Below are 21211 nucleotides of genomic sequence, written 5' to 3' on the forward strand. Positions count from 1 at the left end.
ACCCACTGCAGCTGTTCTACGACCACCACACTGGAGACAACATGTGCGCACTGGTCAGAAGGAAGGAATTGCCCGAGACTGAAGACTGTTCTGAAAGGCAGGCCTCAGATGTTCGCTGAACTTTGGGCGGTCACGGTGGCGCAGCGGTAGAGTTGCTGCCTTACAGCGAATGCAGCGCCTGAGACCCTGGTTCGATCCCGACTACGGGTGCTGTCTGTACGGAGTTTGTACGTTCTCCCCGTGACCGGCGTGGGTTTTCTCCGAGATCTTCTGTTTCCTCCCACACTACAAAGACGTCGTACAAGGTTTGTATGTTTAATTGGCGGCCTGGTAAATGTAAAAATTGTCCCTAGTGGGTTAGGATAGTGTTAATGTGTGGGTTTCACTGGTCGGCACAGACCCGCTGGGCCGAAGGGCCTGTTTCAGCGCTGTATCTCTAAACTAAACTATCCGCGTTCTTCAGCCTGAACTAATGGCTGCACATGACGGGGCAAACAGCAGTGATAATACCAGCCTCGACACAATTATATATTTTTTGTGTCTGTGACTTCAAAAAATTTTTTGGAGTTGAAACATTTGCATACACAACCGCAGAGCAAACGGAAGAAACACACTTGGTCGCAGAGAGAACGTGCAAGCTCCGCACAGACAGCACCCGAGGTCAGGATTGAACCCGGGTCTCTGGTGCCGTGAGGCAGGAGCTCTACCGCTGCGCCACCTGATAACTAAATCTAAATATTTTAATATGTACATTCAAGGTCCCACATAGGAGTCCAAAACAAAATCTAGATACAATTGACAGCTTTGAGAGTAAAAGCAGTTCAGTTTTATAGTATAAGAAGATAACTGCAGATGCCGGTACAAATCGAAGGTATTTATTCACAAAATGCTGGAGTAACTCAGCAGGTCAGGCAGCATCTCAGGAGAGAAGGAATGGATGACGTTTCGGGTCGAGACCCTTCTTCAGCCTGAACCGCTCAAGTTTTTCTTCAGTCTGAAGGGTCTCGACCCGAAACGTCACCCATTCCTTCTCTCCCGAGATGCTGCCTGACCTGCTGAGTTACTCCAGCATTTTGTGAATAAATACCCTCAGTTTTATAGTTTGTGATCTCAACCTTTTTTTGCTACTTTTACTATTTCACTGAAAATGTTACATTACGACAGCAATTACACAGTTAATGTTTTTTAATGGATCTAGATGTTTCTATCTGGAACACGACTGATTTAAGAATAATGCATGCAAATAGTGCTTCCATTTAATTAAACGGAGCTGGTTTCACTTCCCATCTCTTGGAAGTGAAAATTGCCACATGACATTGCGCAGATTAAGAGAACGTCTGGTTTATTTTTTCCGCCGTTGCCAGGCGTGAATGGCACTTCTGCGTTCGAGTCGCAGTCACACAGCACGGATAAGAGGAATTGTTTTGCCGGTTAACACTTGTCTCTTAATTGGCATTTCTTAAACGGCTTATCTATTTAATATCACATTGATGCTCGGGAATTTGCTGTTTGCAAAGTGTCTGTTTAGTATATTTCACAAATACTTCAACTGGGGGCTCCTAAAAAGAGATGTCAAAAAGGCAATAGATAGATAGAAGTTTTTTTTTCTCTCTCTGAGCTACTTGAAATTTCAAGATTTCCAGATCAAATTATTGTCACATGTACCAATTAAGGTACAGTGAAATTTGAGTCAATAAGTGAAAAGCAACAAGACACACAGTCACACAGAAATTACTCTGCCTGTGCTTCTAATTCTAAGAATAATTTTGTTTTGAAGACAATCTACTTCGCTTCCTGAAAGGGCATTTATCAATCTTATTTTGAACCCTGCGACGAACTCTTGGTAGCTTGAAAAACATTTCGTCTTTCAAAGCACTGCGAAGAACATGTCGAAAACCGCCATCCTGTTTTTGGTCCAGCTGCTGTGTAAGTTAAATACTATTTTATTGTTTCAAAAAGTTAGACATGTGAAACTTAGTGTACTGCACATCATATTACAAATCCTATTGCAGAAGACATTTAGAATATCTTAATACAGTGGGAAAATATAAAAAATGTTCCTTCTCCGACTGTACTACCCTTGAGTAAAACAACATGGCTTCTATAATTTATGCAACATATATATATACACAACATTGTTTTATATAATGCTGAACATGGACTTTTAACTAAGTGGTTGCAAAGACTTAGTTTGAAAGTCCATGTTCAGAATTATATAAAACAAATAAGTCCCTCGAAATTAACAAAATTCCACATATAACTTTGAACTCTTATCTTCTCATATCATGGTATTTAATCCTGCTATTCTTACAAAACACAGCGATTGATTGAAGTGTATCAGCTCACGAGAGGTTGAGATAGAGCGCGCAGGAGAATCCGGTGTCCCTTGACAGAGAGGTCAAAATCCTCGGACATAAATTTAATTGGCAGAAGGGTGGCAGAGAGACGTGGAATCATTTTTTCCAACTGGCGGGTGGTGGGTGTGTGGGACACACTGGCTTCAGGGAAGGTAGTGGCGCAAATACTTGTCACATTTAAACAGTATGCGGATGCATGTTTGAGGAGCAGTAACATTGAAGCTCCGGACTTTATACTGGAAATTGACTGTCATGGACTTTTTCCAACAACGTAGACATGACTGGCTAAATGGCTTCCTCGCAAACTGTCAAAGACATGATTAATTAATTGTGGCTATTCCCTGCATTTTGAACTGACGCGAACACAAATCTGAATGGTCTGAACAATATTATCTTTTCGTTGTTTCAGATGGGATTGGTCATTTCCAAACAGGTAAGAACTGTTTTCAATTAATCCTTATTTATTCACGAAATGCTGGAGTAACTCAGCAGGTCAGGCAGCATCTCAGGAGAGAAGGAATGGGCGACGTTTTGGGTCGAGACCCTTCTTCAGACTGAACCCTGCGACGAACTCTTGGTAGCTTGAAATTAATCCTTAAATCTCTCTGTGTGAGATAAACAAAAAGAACTGCTTAACTTCAGAAATCGTGGCAATGATCTGCCTAAGGGAACTGTTTAAACTCCACTTTCAATCAACGATGGTGGCAGAAGGAAACTTCTCATGGGTCCCGGCCACAACCTAAAATTGTTACTCCGATCCATTAGATAAGACACAAAAAGCTGGAGTAACTCAACGAGGCAGTCCCGAAACGTCACCCATTCCTTCTCTCCAGAGATGCTGCCTGTCCCGCTGAGTACTCCAACATTTTGTGTCTTATCTTCGGGTTAAACCAGCATCTGCAGTTCCTTCCTGCACTCTCCCATCCATTAGATCTACAGATTAATCACAACATTGGTGCAATGATCACATTTACAGAAAACCAATGAAAACTAAAATGGGGAGAGATGTAAAACTGCAGGCAATTCACACAAAACCCAGGTCTAGTTTTTTGTACCGAGAGTGGACTGTGGACATTTGAACACTTTATGGGAATTTATCTATTTGAATAAATTTTTGCATCAACAAGCAATGTGCCACTGTAAATCTTTGACATAAATTAAATATAGGTTAATTAAGCCAAAAAGTGTTATCTATCCAAAATTCCAGCCCACATGGGTTTGAATGAAGAACCATTGTACAATGATGGAACTCAGGAATTTAATACGACAACAGACTTATTCTGTGATGATCCACCTTCATTTGAGAGATTACAATAATTTAATGCAGAGACTCTCTCTCTCTCTCTCTCTCTCTCTCTCTCTCTCTCTCTCTCTCTCTCTCTCTCTCTCTCTCTCTCTCTCTCTCTCTCTCTCTCTCTCTCTCTCTCTCTCCTCCCTCCCTCCCTCCCTCCCTCCCTCTCTCTCTCTCTCTCTCTCCTCCCTCCCTCCCTCCCTCCCTCCCTCCCTCCCTCTCTCTCTCTCTCTCTCTCTCTCTCTCTCTCTCTCTCTCTCTCTCTCTCTCTCTCTCTCTCTCTCTCGCTCTCTCCCTCCCTCTCCCTCTCATATGAGTTTAAATCATCTACCCTTGCGACTTCAATAATTAATCACTGACGATATATTATTTTGGTGACTGATCGGGTCACTCATTTCTGACTGCAGATCAAACTCCTGACACCTTCTGGTGATTTCTCACGCCACAATCTCTCTGATTCGAGTGACTGTGTATCAGTGGGGACTTTTTTTCGAAACTTTCCTTCTGCTGTCTCCCCAACATCGCCATTAATCCCAGTCTAAGGTTCACATGACCTCCCCCACTCCTGTGTCTTTGAGAATGTGGGAATTCACCTTAAACTATCTTTGCCTCTCTTTTGCCAGTCTTACATTTTGCCTTAATACAATCTCAGTAGATCGCATATCTACCATTAAATTGCAGTTGATGCATGAATATATTTTGATTCTACGTATGACTGAAACATTTTCAACTTGTTTGTCTTTTATCCATGATTAAAGCAGTCCACTAATGGAAGAAGTTTCATTGAAATCGGTGTTATATTTTTAAAATTATTCACATTTTAAAGTTTAAATCTATCCCCTAGGGAGGGGGGAGGGAGGGAGGGAAGGGGTGGAGGGAGGATAATGGAGGATAAGGGGGATAGAGTGGGGGGGAGGGGAGGGGGAGAGGGAGAGAAGGGAGGAGAGGGTGCTGCACCAATGCAGGAGAGGTTTGGGCCCAATGGGTCCACTTGGTCTAGTTATTATACAAAGATGTTTAGGTGGGAAAATACTGTGTTTTTGGGCGTAGTGAAAAGCAGATTTATAGGTTTTAAATTAAGAATAAGTTGATCATCTGTGGGATTCTTTGCCACAGAAGACCAAGTCAATGGATGTTTGTTAAGGCAGAGATAGATAGATTCTTGATTAGTATGGGTGTCAGGGGTTATGGGGAGAAGGCACGAGAATGGGGTCAGGAGGGAGAGATAGATCAGCCACGATTGAATGGTGGAGTAGACTTGATGGGGCGAATGGCCTAATTCTGCTCCTATCACTTATGACCTTATGATCATTAACATTTCCAAAGACCTAGATGAATCCAGTCTGTTGGAGCCAAGGATAATACTTTGTGAATTACAGAGTTTTGTGAATAACAGGGTTTCAAAGAGCAGAGAGCCTACCAAGGAAGGACTCAAAACACTGGAGTAACTCAGCAGATCAGGAGGCATCCTTGGAGAATATGAACATTTGACCTTTCAGGGTGGACCCTTCTTCAAACTGGAATGAAAATCTATGCTTGATCTGTATTTCTAGAATGTTCTGACATTATTAGTTTAGAGATTCAGCTTGGAAACAGGCCCTTCGGCCCACCCAATTCACAACGACCATCGATCACCCTTTCACACCAGTTTTATGTTATCCCACTTTCTCATCCACTCCCTACACGTTAGGGACAATTTACAGAGGGACAATTAACCTGCAAACCCGCACGTCTTTGGGATGTGGGAGGAAACCGGCGCACCTGGAGGAAACCCATGCAGTCACGGGGAGAACGTACAAAGTCCACGCAAACGGCCGCCGCGGTCACGATTGAACCCGGGTCTCTGGTGCCGTGAGGCAGCTGCTCTACCAGCTGTGCCATTGTGCACATTATGCAGAATCAAAACTAATGTCTGTTTTTTTTCTCACAGATATGACGATACACTCGGTAAAAATAAAATCTAAGCCTGAGACATCAGCCAAAGCGGGAAGCTCCATTACCCTGACGTGTTCAGTTTATATTGTGGCAAGATCTGGACTCCCAAATCAATTTTTATACCGTTTCTATAAAGGATCAAGCAAAAACTTCCTGCTGAATACCTCCATGACTTCTGACCAAGAATACTCTTTTACAATACAATCTGCTCGAGCATCACATACTGGATACTATCTTTGTGACGCGAGAGTGGCAAATGTAACAACTACGAGTGAAATCTTACACATAAAAGTTACAGGTAATGTGAAACATGAAACATATTACGATGCCACATGAGGCATGAAAAATATAACTCGGGACTTTCCAAAGTGCCAACCAGCCAATGAAGCATAAAGGCAGACACAAAGTGCTAGAGCAACTCGGCGCGTCAGGCAGCATCTCCGGAGAAAAAGGAGAGGTGACGTTTCGTGTTCAGGCTCAAAAACATGGTGGTAAGAGTTGAAGAGCAGGAATCATAGAGGGGGAGCAGTGAGAAAGGGCCTCCCGTCCGAGAGATAGTCTTCAAAGTCCAGTCTGAACAAGGGTCCCGACCCGAAACGCCACCCATCCTTTTTCCCCGATGACTTATCCCAGCACTTTGTGTCTATCGTTGATATGAACCAGCATCTGCACTTGTTTGGTTTGACTAGGCAATGAAGCATTCATGAAAGCATTCATAGTCGCTGCTGCCGCTCCAGAAATGAAGCCCCATATCCATTTCGGAAAACCCCTTGAACATCAATTGTGATGATCACTTGATCGTCTGTGACAACTTTGGGTTGAGAGATGAACTCTAGAGAGACGCCTGTTCTTCTCTGAATATTGTCATGGGGTAATTTAACTCTTTTTGGGGGGGGGGGGGGGCAGGTGAGGTAAAGGTTACCTCCTCAGACAAAATAAATCGAATTTGACCTTGAGTCTAAAATTGGGAGAGCACATAAACAAAGACAATGAGTAGGCGTAGACCACTCCGTCCCTCATGCCTGTCCCAGCATTCAACACCATCATGGCTGATATAGAGTTAGATGGGGGATGTTAGAGACCAAACTCCAATCTGTCGGACGTCAAGCAATGGAGACTGTAATACCAACATGAGGGAAGAGGATTAATAAATTCATAATCAGAATAGCATGGGATGTAACAAGAGGAAACTACAGCGGTGGAATCCTTCACATGGTCTTCCTCCTCTTCAAGGCCATCCTTCAAGAGAAAACAATCTCCGAGCACTTCCTCGGATCATACATAGAAACATAGAAAATAGGTGCAGGAGTAGGCCATTCGGCCCTTCGAGCCTGCACCGCCATTCAATATGATCATCCAGCTCAGTAACCTGTACCTGCCTTCTCTCCATACCCCTTGATCCCTTTAGCCACAAGGGCCACATCTAACTCCCTCTTAAATATAGCCAATGAACTGGCCTCAACTACCTTCTGTGGCAGAGAATTCCACAGACTCACCACTCTCTGTGTGAAGAAATGTTTTCTCATCTCGGTCCTAAAAGACTTCCCCCTTATCCTTAAGCTGTGACCCCTGGTTCTGGACCTCCCCAACATCGGGAACAATCTTCCCGCATCTAGCCTCTCCAACCCCTTAAGAATTTTATATGTTTCAATAAGATCCCCCCTCAGTCTTCTAAATTCCAGCGAGTACAAGCCTAGTCTATCCAGTCTTTCTTCATATGAAAGTCCTGCCATCCCAGGGATCAATCTGGTGAACCTTCGCTGTACTCCCTCTAAGACAATAGACAATAGGTGCAGGAGTAGGCCATTCAGCCCTTCGAGCCAGCACCGCCATTCAATGCGATCATGGCTGATCACTCTCAGTCAGTACCCCGTTCCTGCCTTCTCCCCATACCCCCTAACTCCGCTATCCTTAAGAGCTCTATCCAACTCTCTCTTGAAAGCATCCAACGAACTGGCCTCCACTGCCTTCTGAGGCAGAGAATTCCACACCTTCACCACTCTCTGACTGAAAAAGTTCTTCCTCATCTCCGTTCTAAATGGCCTACCCCTTATTCTTAAACTGTGGCCCCTTGTTCTGGACTCCCCCAACATTGGGAACATGTTTCCTGCCTCTAATGTGTCCAATCCCCTAATTATCTTATATGTTTCAATAAGATCCCCCCTCATCCTTCTAAATTCCAGTGTATACAAGCCCAATCGCTCCAGCCTTTCAATATACGAGTCCCGCCATTCCGGGAATTAACCTAGTGAACCTACGCTGCACGCCCTCCATAGCAAGAATATCCTTCCTCAAATTTGGAGACCAAAACTGCACACAGTACTCCAGGTGCGGTCTCACCAGGGCCCGGTACAACTGTAGAAGGACCTCTTTGCTCCTTGTGGCTAGAATGTCTTACGCCACTTACATCTACATTCTCCTGCAGATCCCACTTCCACTGCTTTTCCAATGTCCAATGCTGGTTATGGATATTACATCAGTGTCAGCTGAGGCTCATATGCTAAAGTGCTGGCAATCTGAGTCAAAAGCGTTCACGTTGAAACCCCATTCCAGGATCCTTTATGCAAAAATGCCAGCTGACGCCTAGTCGAAAACAGCACTGCACTCTGAAATGAGAAGTCGCCTGCCCTATTTTGGAGAAGAGCAAGGGAGTTATCCTTGGGTATGCCAAGTAATATTTATCCATTAATCACATTGCTGCTTGAGAACGCTTGGTGTACACAACACAACTCTCTGGTTGTATTTCCCCCATTCCTCCTCCCCATTCTGTCGTGGGGTAAACTGGCTCCCATTGTTCACTGATGCAAGAACTATCAAAGCAGGATTGTATGAGGAGAAATGATAAACTGCGAATACCACAAGCCGAACAGGAACCAGGTGCAGAAAACGCATTTCTTATGGTTTGCACAAAGGATGTAGGCAGTGCTATGGCTGAATCATGAATAGAGTAACATCTATTAAATAGAGAAGCAGCAGAGAGATCTTTGAGGTGCAAAATATATGCCATTAGCAAACAGTGCAAGTTACCCCAACGATGTGGTGAACTTGTGGTTGGAAGCTCATGCCAAATGTCAAATTCTTAACTATTTGCTTCAGCGAAATGGTGACAAAACCATGAAAGTTGATACCTTTAAATGTACTTTTATACCAAAACCATAAAATCCTATGATTTTTACTTTAGGACAACTACAGAGGCCTCGACTTACCATACAATCAACGACGGTGATAGTGGGAAATGAAATTGAGCTGCGCTGCAATGCTCCTGAAGAAATTCCTCCTCTTGACTTTACATTCTACAAAGATAAAAATGGACAACTTTCCCCCGCGGGACATAAAGGAAGCAACACAAACTTTGTAACATACATGATTAAAGTTACAGAAACAACAAATCAAATCTATAGCTGTAAATTCAAAGGTAGAAGCTTGGAGACATACTCAAACTACAGTGAACTCGTCAGCATAGCTGTGCAAGGTAGGTTAACAGGCACAATCAAATACCTGCAAATTATAGATGCAGCCACAATGTTGTGCAACAAGGCATGGGGTTTGTAGCCGCGGTGGAGTTGTTAAATTGCCAGATCAATAATCCCAGAATTTGGATTAATAATAATCAAGTGATTATGTCCCACCATAGCAGCCAAGAAATTTACACTCTATTAATAATCTTCAAATAAAAACACTCATCATGAGTAATGATGACTACAAAACTCTAGGAACTCTAGCAAGCGTGCAGGTGCAGCAGGCAGTGAAGAAAGCGAATGGTGTGTTGGCATTCATAGCAAGAGGATTTGAGTTTAGGAGCAGGGAGGTTCTACTGCAGTTGTACAGGGCATTGGTGAGACCGCACCTCGAGTATTGTGTGCAGTTTTGGTCTCCTAATCTGAGGAAAGACGTTCTTGCCTTAGAGGGAGTACAGAGAAGGTTCATCAGATTGATCCCTGGGATGGCAGGACTTTCATATGAAGAAAGACTGTCTTGACTAGGCTTGTACTCGCTGGAATTTAGAAGACTGAGGGGGGATCTTATAGAAACATATAAAATTCTTAAGGGGTTGGAGAGGCTTGATGCGGGAAGATTGTTCCCGATGTTGGGGGAGTCCAGAACCAGGGGTCACAGCTTAAGGATAAGGGGGGAGTTTTTTAGGACCGAGATGAGAAAACATTTCTTCACACAGAGAGTGGTGAGTCTGTGGAATTCTCTGCCACAGAAGGTAGTTGAGGCCAGTTCATCGGCTATATTTAAGAGGGAGTTAGATGTGGCCCTTGTGGCTAAAGGGATCAGGGGGTATGGAGAGAAGGCAGGTACAGGTTACTGAGCTGGATGATCAGCCATGATCATATTGAATGGTGGTGCAGGCTCAAAGGGCCGAATGGCCTACTCCTGCACCTATTTTCTATGAAATAAAAGGTTTTATCGCAGTACCTCAGTAAATAGAAACATAGAAACATAGAAAATAGGTGCAGGAGGAGGCCATTCGGCCCTTCGAGCCAGCACCGCCATTCATTGTGATCATGGCTGATCATCCCCAATCAATACCCCGTGCCTGCCTTCTACCCATATCCCTTGGTTCCACTAGCCCCTAGAGCTCTATCTAATGTGACACTAATAAACCTAAGCCTAAATCTGTGCCTTCTGAAATGTTAGTTCAAGGACAAATAGAAGTGTATAATAAGCATCAGTGATGCCTGATCCTGAAAAATGGTTCATGGAAATATTAGTCGTGAGGAGAATGCAAAGAGGCTTCAAGGAATTTTAGACAATTTGAGCGAGTGAGCAAATACATAGTAGAAGCAGTAAAACATGGAAATTGTGAAGAAACATAAAGACAGAACATTATTTCCATGGTGAGAGGATTGCCTCCACCATCACCCCAGGCACTGCATTCAACAGACCCGCCAATCTGCGGAAAGATATGCCGCTCATATTTTCTTTAAAATAGGTTACTTTCACCTTAAAGCTACGCCCTCTAGACTTTGGCATTTGCACCATGGGAAATAGGTTCTGACTGTCTACCCTATCTTTGCCTCTCATAAATGTTATATGTTTCTGTCATATCTATGAAAGTATGTTGGCCTTTGCTGCAAATGGTTTTAAATACAGCAGCAAAGATGTCTTGTTAGGCAGGGTCTTGATGAGACCAAGCTACAGTATTGTGTGCGGTGCATTTTCACAAGTTCACAAGTTAGAAGTGGAGTAGAATTAGGCCATTCGGCCTATTGGGTGCACTCCACCATCCAATCATGGCTGATCTCTGCCTCCTAATCCCATTTTCCTGCCTTCTCCCCATAACCCTTGACACCAGTTCTAATCAAGAATTGTCTATCTCTGCTTTAAAAATATCCACTGACTTGGCCTCCTCAGCCCTCTGTGGCAATGAGTTCCACAGATTAACTACCCTTTGACTAAAGAAGTTCCTCCTCACCCCCTTTCTAAAAGAATGCCCTTTAATTCTGAGGCTATGACCTCTGGTCCTCGACTCTCCCACCAGTGAAAACATCCTTTCCACATCCACTCTATCTAAGCCTTTCATTATTCTGTAAGTTTCAATGAGGTCCCCCCTCAACCTTCTAAACTCCAGCGAGTGCAGGCCCAGTGCTGTCAAACGCTCATCACATGCTAATGCGCTCAATCCTGGAATCATTCTTGTAAACCTCCTCTGGACTCCCTCCGGAGCCAGCACATCCTCTTTCTGGGGATTTGCAATGTTCCAACAAGAAAAAATGAAATTGAAAGGAAGAATAACTGTTCGCTTCATATTGTGATCAACTATTTCTCATTTCAGATCCATTTTCTAGTCACCTCTTCACGATTGAACCACAATCTCAAGTATTTTTAGGGGATAACTTTACCCTTAGGTGCAGAGTTCAGATGTCACCATTCAGTGCATCTGATACAAAATATGAATTAACGATCTCGAAAGGTTCAACTCTGATAACCCAAATTGTTAATGGTGAAGCTAAGATTTCTATAAAAGCAACTGCTGCTGATGAGGGACTGTACTCTTGCATCGCAAAATGGAAGCGGACGTTGAAAACTATTGAAAAGCTGGTGACTGTGACAGGTAAGACTAACTCCGTGGGACAGCTAGACAATGTTTCTTGGAGTAAGGAATTAAAATGTGCAGTAAAACCTAGATTTACAGATTGTGAAGATGCATTTCCTCAACGTTTCTTATGCTCCCTAAGATCCCTGCCAAAGATACAACAGTGAGGCAGCAAATGACTGAGGAACCACTCCAGTTATTTACTTAATTTTGTTAGATTTCTAGAAATTGTAAATTACTTTCTACTTTTTACTGACATACATCCAGAGACTTGGAGCCTTCAGTAATACCGCATATTGTGCTTTTTATCAACATCTAAATTATATTATAGGAACATAGGTTTGAATAAATATTTTCAGTAGATCTGAAGTAAACTTTCCTTTTTTCTGGTAATTGTTTTGGCTCAGAAGTACTGTGGCACTTGGAAAGACAAGTAAAAGGTGCAAGTGGGCAAATAGATATTTGTTGCCAGGACCCATTACTACTATAAACAAGACTAAGAATTGGTGGACATTACAATTTTAAGCCTTGCTCCATTTACACCAATCTTGCCGTTAGGAAGAAGCGTGTTGTGGAAGGTGGCCTATTGTGAGATGTTGGGGGAGCTCAGAACATCAAAGATCTGTGTAGGAAGGAACTGCAAATGCTGGTCTAAACCCTAGATAGACACAAAATGCTATCCCTGCAAGGAATGCCAACGCAGGACTTGTCTGTTTTGTGAAGGCCTACTTCTGTCTGAGGAGCCTTTCACACCTGTTAACAAAATTTATAGAATTTTTGCCCAGATTTGCACTGCATAGAACTGTATACAATTGCACATGTCTGGGCACCTCTGTGAATTAGGATGTCACATGTACGGAGGATTCGGAAGAAAATTATTTATTTATTATCTTATAAATTCTATGGTGGGATGGCATAGAATTTAAAGGCCAAGGTGGTAGAGCTGGCATCTGATATCAATACGCTGGAAAGCCTGAGTGTACTCATGTCTGGAATGAAGCGAGTTGGAGGCACAGTGGCGTATCGGGTGAAGTTTCTGCCTCACAGCGCCAGAGACCTGGGTTTGATCCTGAACTAGGGTGCTCTCTGTGTGGAGTTTGCACATTTTCCCAGTGACCGCCTCAGTTTCCTCCGGGTGCTCTGGTTTCCTCCCACATCCCACAGACATGCAGGTCTGTAGGTTAATTGGCCTCTGAAATTGCCCCTCGTTTGTAGAGAGTGGATGTGAAAAAAGTGGGATAACAAAGAACAAAGAATGGGTGATCGATGGTCGGCATGGGCTCGGAGGGCCATTCGATATTGGTGCGATCCTCTTAGCTCCAATAAATTTAAATAAAAAAACATATGGAGGTAATCCCATTATACATAGTGTTATCCGTACCTGGAAACAATTAAAGCTTACGTTAAAATTGAGTAAATTATCTGTTTTCCTTCCTATTGCGAATAATCCTTCTTTTAAACCGTCTGTCTTAGATAGAGGCTTTGCTCAATGGAAAAGTTATGGAATCAAAAGGGTGGGAGATCTTTATCATAAGGGAACTTTTCTTTCGTTTCAGGAGTTACAGCAGAAGTACGGATTACATGTTAATAATTATTTTAGATATTTACAACTTAGAGATTATGTAAAATCACACATGCAAGAATATAAGTTTAGAGGTCCAGAAACACTTGATGTATGCCTGAATCGACATTATAACTCAAATAAATTAATATCTTTTATTTACAATATTCTCCTTGACATTGACATTCCGTCATCAGAATCTTATAGACGAGCATGGGAGGACGAATTGAATCAATTTATAATGCAAGATATATGGGATGAAAGTTTACAACATATACATCAATGTTCATTGAATACTAGACATTCCTTAATACAATTTAAAATAATACATAGATTACATTATTCGAAGACGAAATTAAATAGGATTTTTCCTAGTATCTCTCCTATGTGTGATAAATGTCAATTTCAAGAAGCTAATTTAACTCATATTTTCGTAACTTGTATAAAAATGCAAAACTTCTGGTTGGAGATTTTTAAAATAGTTTCTAAAGTTATTAATAAAAAATTAGATATGGACCCAAAATTAATTATATTAGGATTATCAGAACATACTACAAATTTTACAGTAAGTCAGGTACATTTTCTTGATTACAGTCTAATAACTGCGAAAAAACTAATACTTAAATTTTGGAAAAAACCAATAACCCCCACAATTAAAATGTGGACTATGGAAATGACAGAGACCCTGCATTTGGAAAAAATAAGGTTTGCCTTAATCGACAAACCTGAGTTGTTTTTAAAAATATGGTCTCCATTTATTGAATTTTTAGAAAAGTAAATGGGTTTGGCACAGGACTAAAATAAAAAATAAAAAAATTTAAATAAAAAGTTGAAACTTGAGTTGGGGGTTGGATGTACAGCTGTGGTTTTTGTCTCCCGGATCTACTCCCGTTAATTTTTATTGTTAGATCCTTTTTTTTTTTTAACCCTCTTACTCTCTCTTCCCAAGTTTATAGTTTTATATTTTTATTTTTACTTTCTCTCTTCAAAAATTTAAAAATTGAAGCTATGTAAGAACTTTGTAACAAATGTGTTTTTTTATTTTATTTCGATTTGTACATATGCTTTTCAAAAATAAAATTAAAAAAAAAAAAAAAGATGTCTTGTTAGGCAGGGTCTTGATGAGACCAAGCTACAGTATTGTGTGCGGTGCATTTTCACAAGTTCACAAGTTAGAAGTGGAGTAGAATTAGGCCATTCGGCCTATTGGGTGCACTCCACCATCCAATCATGGCTGATCTCTGCCTCCTAATCCCATTTTCCTGCCTTCTCCCCATAACCCTTGACACCAGTTCTAATCAAGAATTGTCTATCTCTGCTTTAAAAATATCCACTGACTTGGCCTCCTCAGCCCTCTGTGGCAATGAGTTCCACAGATTAACTACCCTTTGACTAAAGAAGTTCCTCCTCACCCCCTTTCTAAAAGAATGCCCTTTAATTCTGAGGCTATGACCTCTGGTCCTAGACTCTCCCACCAGTGAAAACATCCTTTCCACATCCACTCTATCTAAGCCTTTCATTATTCTGTAAGTTTCAATGAGGTCCCCCCTCAACCTTCTAAACTCCAGCGAGTGGAGGCCCAGTGCTGTCAAAAGCTCATCACATGCTAATGCGCTCAATCATGGAATCATTCTTGTAAACCTCCTCTGGACTCCCTCCGGAGCCAGCACATCCCCTTTCTGGGGATTTGCAATGTTCCAACAAGAAAAAATGAAATTGAAAGGAAGAATAACTGTTCGCTTCATATTGTGATCAACTATTTCTCATTTCAGATCCATTTTCTAGTCACCTCTTCACGATTGAACCACAATCTCAAGTATTTTTAGGGGATAACTTTACCCTTGGGTGCAGAGTTCAGATGTCACCATTAAGTGCATCTGATACAAAATATGAATTAACGATCTCGAAAGGTTCAACTCTGATAACCCAAATTGTTAATGGTGAAGCTAAGATTTCTATAAAAGCAACTGCTGCTGATGAGGGACTGTACTCTTGCATCGCAAAATGGAAGCGGACATTGAAAACTATTGAAAAGCTGGTGACTGTGACAGGTAAGACTAACTCCATGGGACAGCTAGACAATGTTTCTTGGAGTAAGGAATTAAAATGTGCAGTAAAACCTAGATTTACAGATTGTGAAGATGCATTTCCTCAACGTTTCTTATGCTCCCTAAGATCCCTGCCAAAGATACAACAGTGAGGCAGCAAATGACTGAGGAACCACTCCAGTTATTTACTTAATTTTGTTAGATTTCTAGAAATTGTAAATTACTTTCTACTTTTTACTGACATACATCCAGAGACTTGGAGCCTTCAGTAATACCGCATATTGTGCTTTTTATCAACATCTAAATTATATTATAGGAACATAGGTTTGAATAAATATTTTCAGTAGATCTGAAGTAAAATTTCCTTTTTGCTGGTAATTGTTTTGGCTCAGAAGTACTGTGGCACTTGGAAAGACAAGTAAAAGGTGCAAGTGGGCAAATAGATATTTGTTGCCAGGACCCATTACTACTATAAACAAGACTAAGAGTTTGTGGACATTACAATTTTAAGCTTTGCTCCATTTACACCAATCTTGCCGTTAGGAAGAAGCGTGTTGTGGAAGGTGGCCTATTGTGAGATGTTGGGGGAGCTCAGAACATCAAAGATCTGTGTAGGAAGGAACTGCAAATGCTGGTCTAAACCCTAGATAGACACAAAATGCTATCCCTGCAGGACTTGTCTGTTTTGTGACGGCCTACTTCTGTCTGAGGAGCCTTTCACACCTGTTAACAAAATTTATAGAATTTTTGCCCAGATTTGCACTGCATAGAACTGTATACAATTGCACATGTCTGGGCACCTCTGTGAATTAGCATGTCACATGTACGGAGGATTCGGAAGAAAATTATTTATTTATTATCATATAAATTCTATGGTGGGATGACATAGAATTTAAAGGCCAAGGTGGTAGAGCTGGCATCTGATATCAATACGCTGGAAAGCCTGAGTGTACTCATGTCTGGAATGAAGCGAGTTGGAGGCACAGTGGCGTATCGGGTGGATTTTCTGCCTCACAGCGCCAGAGACCTGGGTTTGATCCTGAACTAGGGTGCTCTCTGTGTGGAGTTTGCACATTTTCCCAGTGACCGCCTCAGTTTCCTCCGGGTGCTCTGGTTTCCTCCCACATCCCACAGATATGCAGGTCTGTAGGTTAATTGGCCTCTGAAATTGCCCCTCGTTTGTAGAGAGTGGATGTGAAAAAAGTGGGATAACAAAGAACAAAGAATGGGTGATCGATGGTCGGCATGGGCTCGGAGGGCCAAAGGGCCTGTTTCCATGCTGGATCTTTCAATCAATCTATCAATTCAATAACTGACCCCTCCCCCGATAATGTTTAGTAAAAGGACATATCTGATTATCTCATTTGTTTTTCTTTTAAAACAGTACCAGTTTCCAAACCAAGTCTAAAATCAACAGCCTTGAATGGTATTGTGGCTCAAGGTGGTCGTTTGAGTCTCACATGTGCTGTGGTGAATGGATCGAGTCCAATAATTTACACATTTTACAAAGGAACACCAGGAAAACCTTTCCATCCGATAATTTTAAATGCTACTGCAGCAGTCCATCTCATTTACACGGCTGACACTGCAGACAGTGGAGAGTATTTTTGTGAAGCAGAAAACAATGCAGGTATAAAAAAACGAAGTCAAAGAAGTCAGAACATTGCTATAAATATAAAAGGTAAGATCAATATATCTATCTGTTTGCTTCTATAAGATAGTCCAATTCACATTTTACCTTGAACCTATCAAACATATCCCCATGGAAACCTGCTGTGCAACACCTAAATCTAAGAATTGCATTTAAATCATTGCATTTCCCCCCAAAAAGGCAATATAAACAGCGGGGAATTTTAACTAGTGGGGAATTTAACAACAGGCGCTCCGGCACCAGTGACAGCCCCGGCACCTAAACAACCAGCACGGCAACACTGCTTAGAGATGTCTATCAGCACAATGCACGGACATGCTAAGTGATGGAGTCATTTGATGCAAGATTCCTTCCAAGCTGTGCATTGTATTATCAATGTTAACCTGGTATTTATTCACAAAATGCTGGAGTAACTCAGCAGGTCAGGCAGCATCTCAGGAGAGAAGGAATGGGTGACGTTTCGGGTCGAGACCCTTCTTCAGACTGTTAACATGGTAGTCAAACAGAAATGTTGAACAGAACTGGGCAATATTCTGATAGAATATACTGATATAACTTTTCACATTGTGTATTCACAATATCAGGAGGGGTTAAACTCACCATTTCCTGCAGAGTCCACTCGGTTTATCACGTCGTACATTCCACATTCTGTCATATACATTTATATCTGAAGTGCCTTCAGTACTGAGATCATTTGTGGCAATTCGCAACCTATGGAGTGAATTGTGCACGCAGGCCAGACCATTATGCAAGCTAAACTCCCTTCCATTGACTCCATCTACACCTTTGGAGCGGGAGCACGTGGCCGCTGGCTGGGTAAGGTCACCCTTTGCCCCTTATTTGGGAGTGAGGAAGTTGGCAACCCTACTAATACGGGACAAAGGCGGTCCAGTACCGGACAAACTAATTTAACCCAAAATACTGGATGTCCCGGCTAATACGGGACAGTTGGCAACCCTGTCTCGACCCCAAACGTCACCCATTCCTTCTCTCCAGAGATGCTGCCTGTCCCGCTGAGTTACTCCAGCGTTTGGTGTCTATCTTTACACAAGTATGATGGTTAGCATAAAGATGGTACGTTGAAGGGCCTGTTTCCATGGTATACAACTCCATGACTCTTAAAACAGTTCTGCAACAGATTACATAGAAACATAGAAAATATGTGTAAGAGGAGACCATTTGGCCCTTCGAGCCAGCACCGCCATTCATTGTGATCATAGTTGATCATCCACAATCAGTAACCCGTGCCTGCCTTCTCCCCATATCCCTTGATTCCGCTAGCCCCTAGAACTCTCTCTAACTCTCTATAACATTCATCCAGTGAATTGGCCTCCACTGCCTTCTGTGGCAGAGAATTACACAAATTCACAACTCTCTGGGTGAAAAAGTTTTTTCTCACCTCAGTTTTAAATGGCCTCCCCTTTATCCTTAGACTGTGGTCGGCCCCTGGTTCTGGACACCTCCAACATTGGGAACTTTTTTCCTGCATCTCGATTGTCCAGTCCTTTTATAATTTTATATGTTTCAATAAGATCCCCTCTCGTCCTTCTAAATTAACAAACATAATGAAAAATCCTGGTCATGGTGGATTATTGTGCATAAATTGGAAGTCATGTTTCCCTTATTAAGGTAGTAGGTGCAGTTCATTAAATGCATGGGATGTTCTGAAAGGGACAGGAATGTACCATGGAAATGAAAACCTTCCTGTCTTCCAGCTAATTTTGGGTTCAATGCATATATTTCTGATTTGTTTAAAAAATCAGTACTTCATTTAGTTATTTATTAAACATTCAAGAGTCAAGAGAGTCAAGTCAAGAGTGTTTTATTGTCGTGTGTCCCAGATAGAACAATGAAATCCTTACTTGCAGCAGCACAACAGAATATGTAAACATAGTGCACTGTGAACACTATGATAAATGAGAAGAAAAAGGTTCAGTGTGTGTATATATACACACATACACACACACGCGTACGTACACGTAAAAACCAAACAATAATAGTGCAATAATAACAAAAATAGTCTATGTAGTTCAGAGCTTATTTGAGGTTGTGGTGTTTAATAGTCTGATGGCTGTAGGGAAGAAGTTGTTCCTGAACCTGAACGTTACAGTTTTCAGGCTCCTGTACCTTCTACCCAATGGCAGGGGTGAAATGAGAGCGTGGGGAGGGTGGTGTGGGTCTCTGATGATGCTGCCTGCCTTTTATTAATCACGACAGAACAGTTGTCTAATATTTAATGCAAGTTGCCATCTACTCTGCTCTATTTAAACAGACTCAACTCACGTGGCAGTGGCATCGGTCATGACTTTGGTCACCGCACTGCTCCTCGGTGCCTGCATCATTCGATCCGACTGACCAAGCAGGACAACACAAGAACCAGAACCCATTGCAGGCCACATCGAGCCGCACTCTCCTGACATATCCTTCAATAACATCACGATGAACCGTTTACCTCAGTGCTACTTTCCTTATCCCTTAATTCCAGTATTATACAAAAATTAAACAATATAGGTCCTGAATGTATTCAGACCTTGAGGTGTTTTATGAGAATTTATTTTTCAAATGTAATTCTATTTTTATAACTTTGGGGGGTGGAACAGGGTTGGACTGCATTCTACTGTTTTCTGAAGTTGGAAAGTTCATGGTAATTTCAGTATTAAGGAAAGAATGCTTTTTATGTCTAAATCTGAATCTGAATGACCTTTATTGACATTCAAAATGAATTGAACGAAAATCATTTGCCACGCAGAAACAACAGTACAGAGTGAAAGACACAAGACACACAATTTTAACACAAACATCCATCACAGTGACTCCTCCAGACACCCCTTCACTGTGATGGAAGGCAAAAAAACATTCTTCTCTCTTCCCCCTTGGGTCTTGTATCTCTAAACTAAATTAAGACATCCTCGCACACCTTAATTTCTCTGTCCTACCCCACAATTTCAATACCTTCTTCAAAATCTATATTGTGAGCCACCTTTCGATGACTTCCCCCAACACTGCTCCAACAGTTAGATTACTTTGTTTGTTGTCAGACCAGTCTGAAAATGGGACTTGACCCGAAAAGTCACCTAACCATGTTCTCCAGAGATGCTGCCTGACCCACCGAGTTACTCCAGCACGTTGCATCCTTTAATGGGTTACTTTTTCTTTGAAGAGCAATGCGAAAAGTAATGCTGTATCTCAAACTGTGCAGCTTCTCAATTCTCAAAACGTGTGGCTTTATTAAAATAAAAACGAATATTTTATTTTTAAACATTTTAACTTGGTTGCTTGGAATTCTATTAACTTGCGCTGAAACACACCACTGAGTGTGGCAGACATACACATCCTCATCCCAGGAATGAGTAGGTTAACCTATGATGAGCGTTTGTCGACACTGGGCCTGTACTCGCTGGAGTTTAGAAGGATGAGGGGGACCTCATTGAAACATACAGAATAGTACAAGGCTTGGATAGAGTGGATGTGGAGAGGATGTTTCCACCAGTGGGAGAGTTCAGGACTAGAGGTCATAGCCTCAGAATTAAAGGAAGGAGATGAGGAGAAATTTCTTTAGTCAGAGGGTGGTGAATCTGTGGAATTCTTTGACACAGAAGGCTGTGGAGGCCAAGTCAATTGATATTTTTAAGGCAAAGATAGATAGATTTTTTGTATTAGTACATGTGTCAGACGTTATGGGGAGAAGGCAGGAGAATGGGGTTAGGAGGGAGAGATAAATCTGTCATGATTGAATGGCAAGTAGACTTGACGGGCCGTATGGTCTAATTCTACTCCTATAATTTATGACCTTATGACAACTGAGGCAGAGAATTCCACAGATTCACAACTCTCTGACTGAAAAAGTTTTTCTCATCTCAGTTCTAAATGGCCTACCACTTATTCTTAAACTGCGGCCCCAGAACAAGGGGCCACAGTTTACGAATAAGGTGTAGGCCATTTAGAACTGAGATGAGAAAAAACTTTTTCAGTCAGAGAGTTGTGAATCTGTGGAATTCTCTGCCTCAGAAGGCAGTGGAGGCCAATTCTCTGAATGCATTCAAGAGAGCTAGATAGAGCTCTTAAGGATAGCAGACTCAGGGGGTATGGGGAGAAGGCAGGAACGGGGTACTGATTGAGACTGATCAGCCATGATCACATTGAATGGCGGTGCTGGCTCAAAGGGCCGAATGGCCTCCTCCTGCACCTATTGTCTATTGACATGAAATACTTTTCATTCAGACCTCAAAGATTTTGTCAAAGTCAAAAAACTGAGACAAATGGAAATGTGCAGTTAGTTAAGAACTGTTGGCACCAGCACTGACTGTGAGCTGCCCGGATTCATG

At 41.9% G+C, this 21211-nt stretch overlaps 1 protein-coding gene across 1 annotated transcript; it reads left to right on the forward strand.

Moving 5' to 3' along the window:
• The first annotated feature begins 213 nt into the window (after window positions 1-213).
• On the forward strand, window positions 214-20636 carry LOC144594638 (platelet endothelial cell adhesion molecule-like). The gene is made up of 8 exons (XM_078401413.1): window positions 214-305; window positions 1778-1926; window positions 2767-2790; window positions 5579-5881; window positions 8765-9055; window positions 11366-11644; window positions 16620-16916; window positions 19159-20636. The coding sequence occupies exons 2-8, from the start codon at window positions 1887-1889 to the stop codon at window positions 19239-19241; spliced, it is 1317 nt and encodes a 438-aa protein (XP_078257539.1). The 5' UTR covers window positions 214-305; window positions 1778-1886; the 3' UTR covers window positions 19242-20636.
• Window positions 20637-21211: the final 575 nt, after the last annotated feature.

Source organism: Rhinoraja longicauda, chromosome 6 (genome assembly GCF_053455715.1).
Source record: "Rhinoraja longicauda isolate Sanriku21f chromosome 6, sRhiLon1.1, whole genome shotgun sequence".
Classification (NCBI taxonomy): Eukaryota; Metazoa; Chordata; class Chondrichthyes; order Rajiformes; family Arhynchobatidae; genus Rhinoraja; species Rhinoraja longicauda.

Coding starts and splice junctions, on each gene's coding strand:
- LOC144594638 (XM_078401413.1), top strand. CDS start 1,887: ATGTCGAAAACCGCCATCCTGTTTTTGGTCCAGCTGCTGT. Junction 1,927..2,766: donor GTTTTTGGTCCAGCTGCTGT/GTAAGTTAAATA, acceptor TCGTTGTTTCAG/ATGGGATTGGTCATTTCCAA. Junction 16,917..19,158: donor CATTGCTATAAATATAAAAG/GTAAGATCAATA, acceptor CTATTTAAACAG/ACTCAACTCACGTGGCAGTG.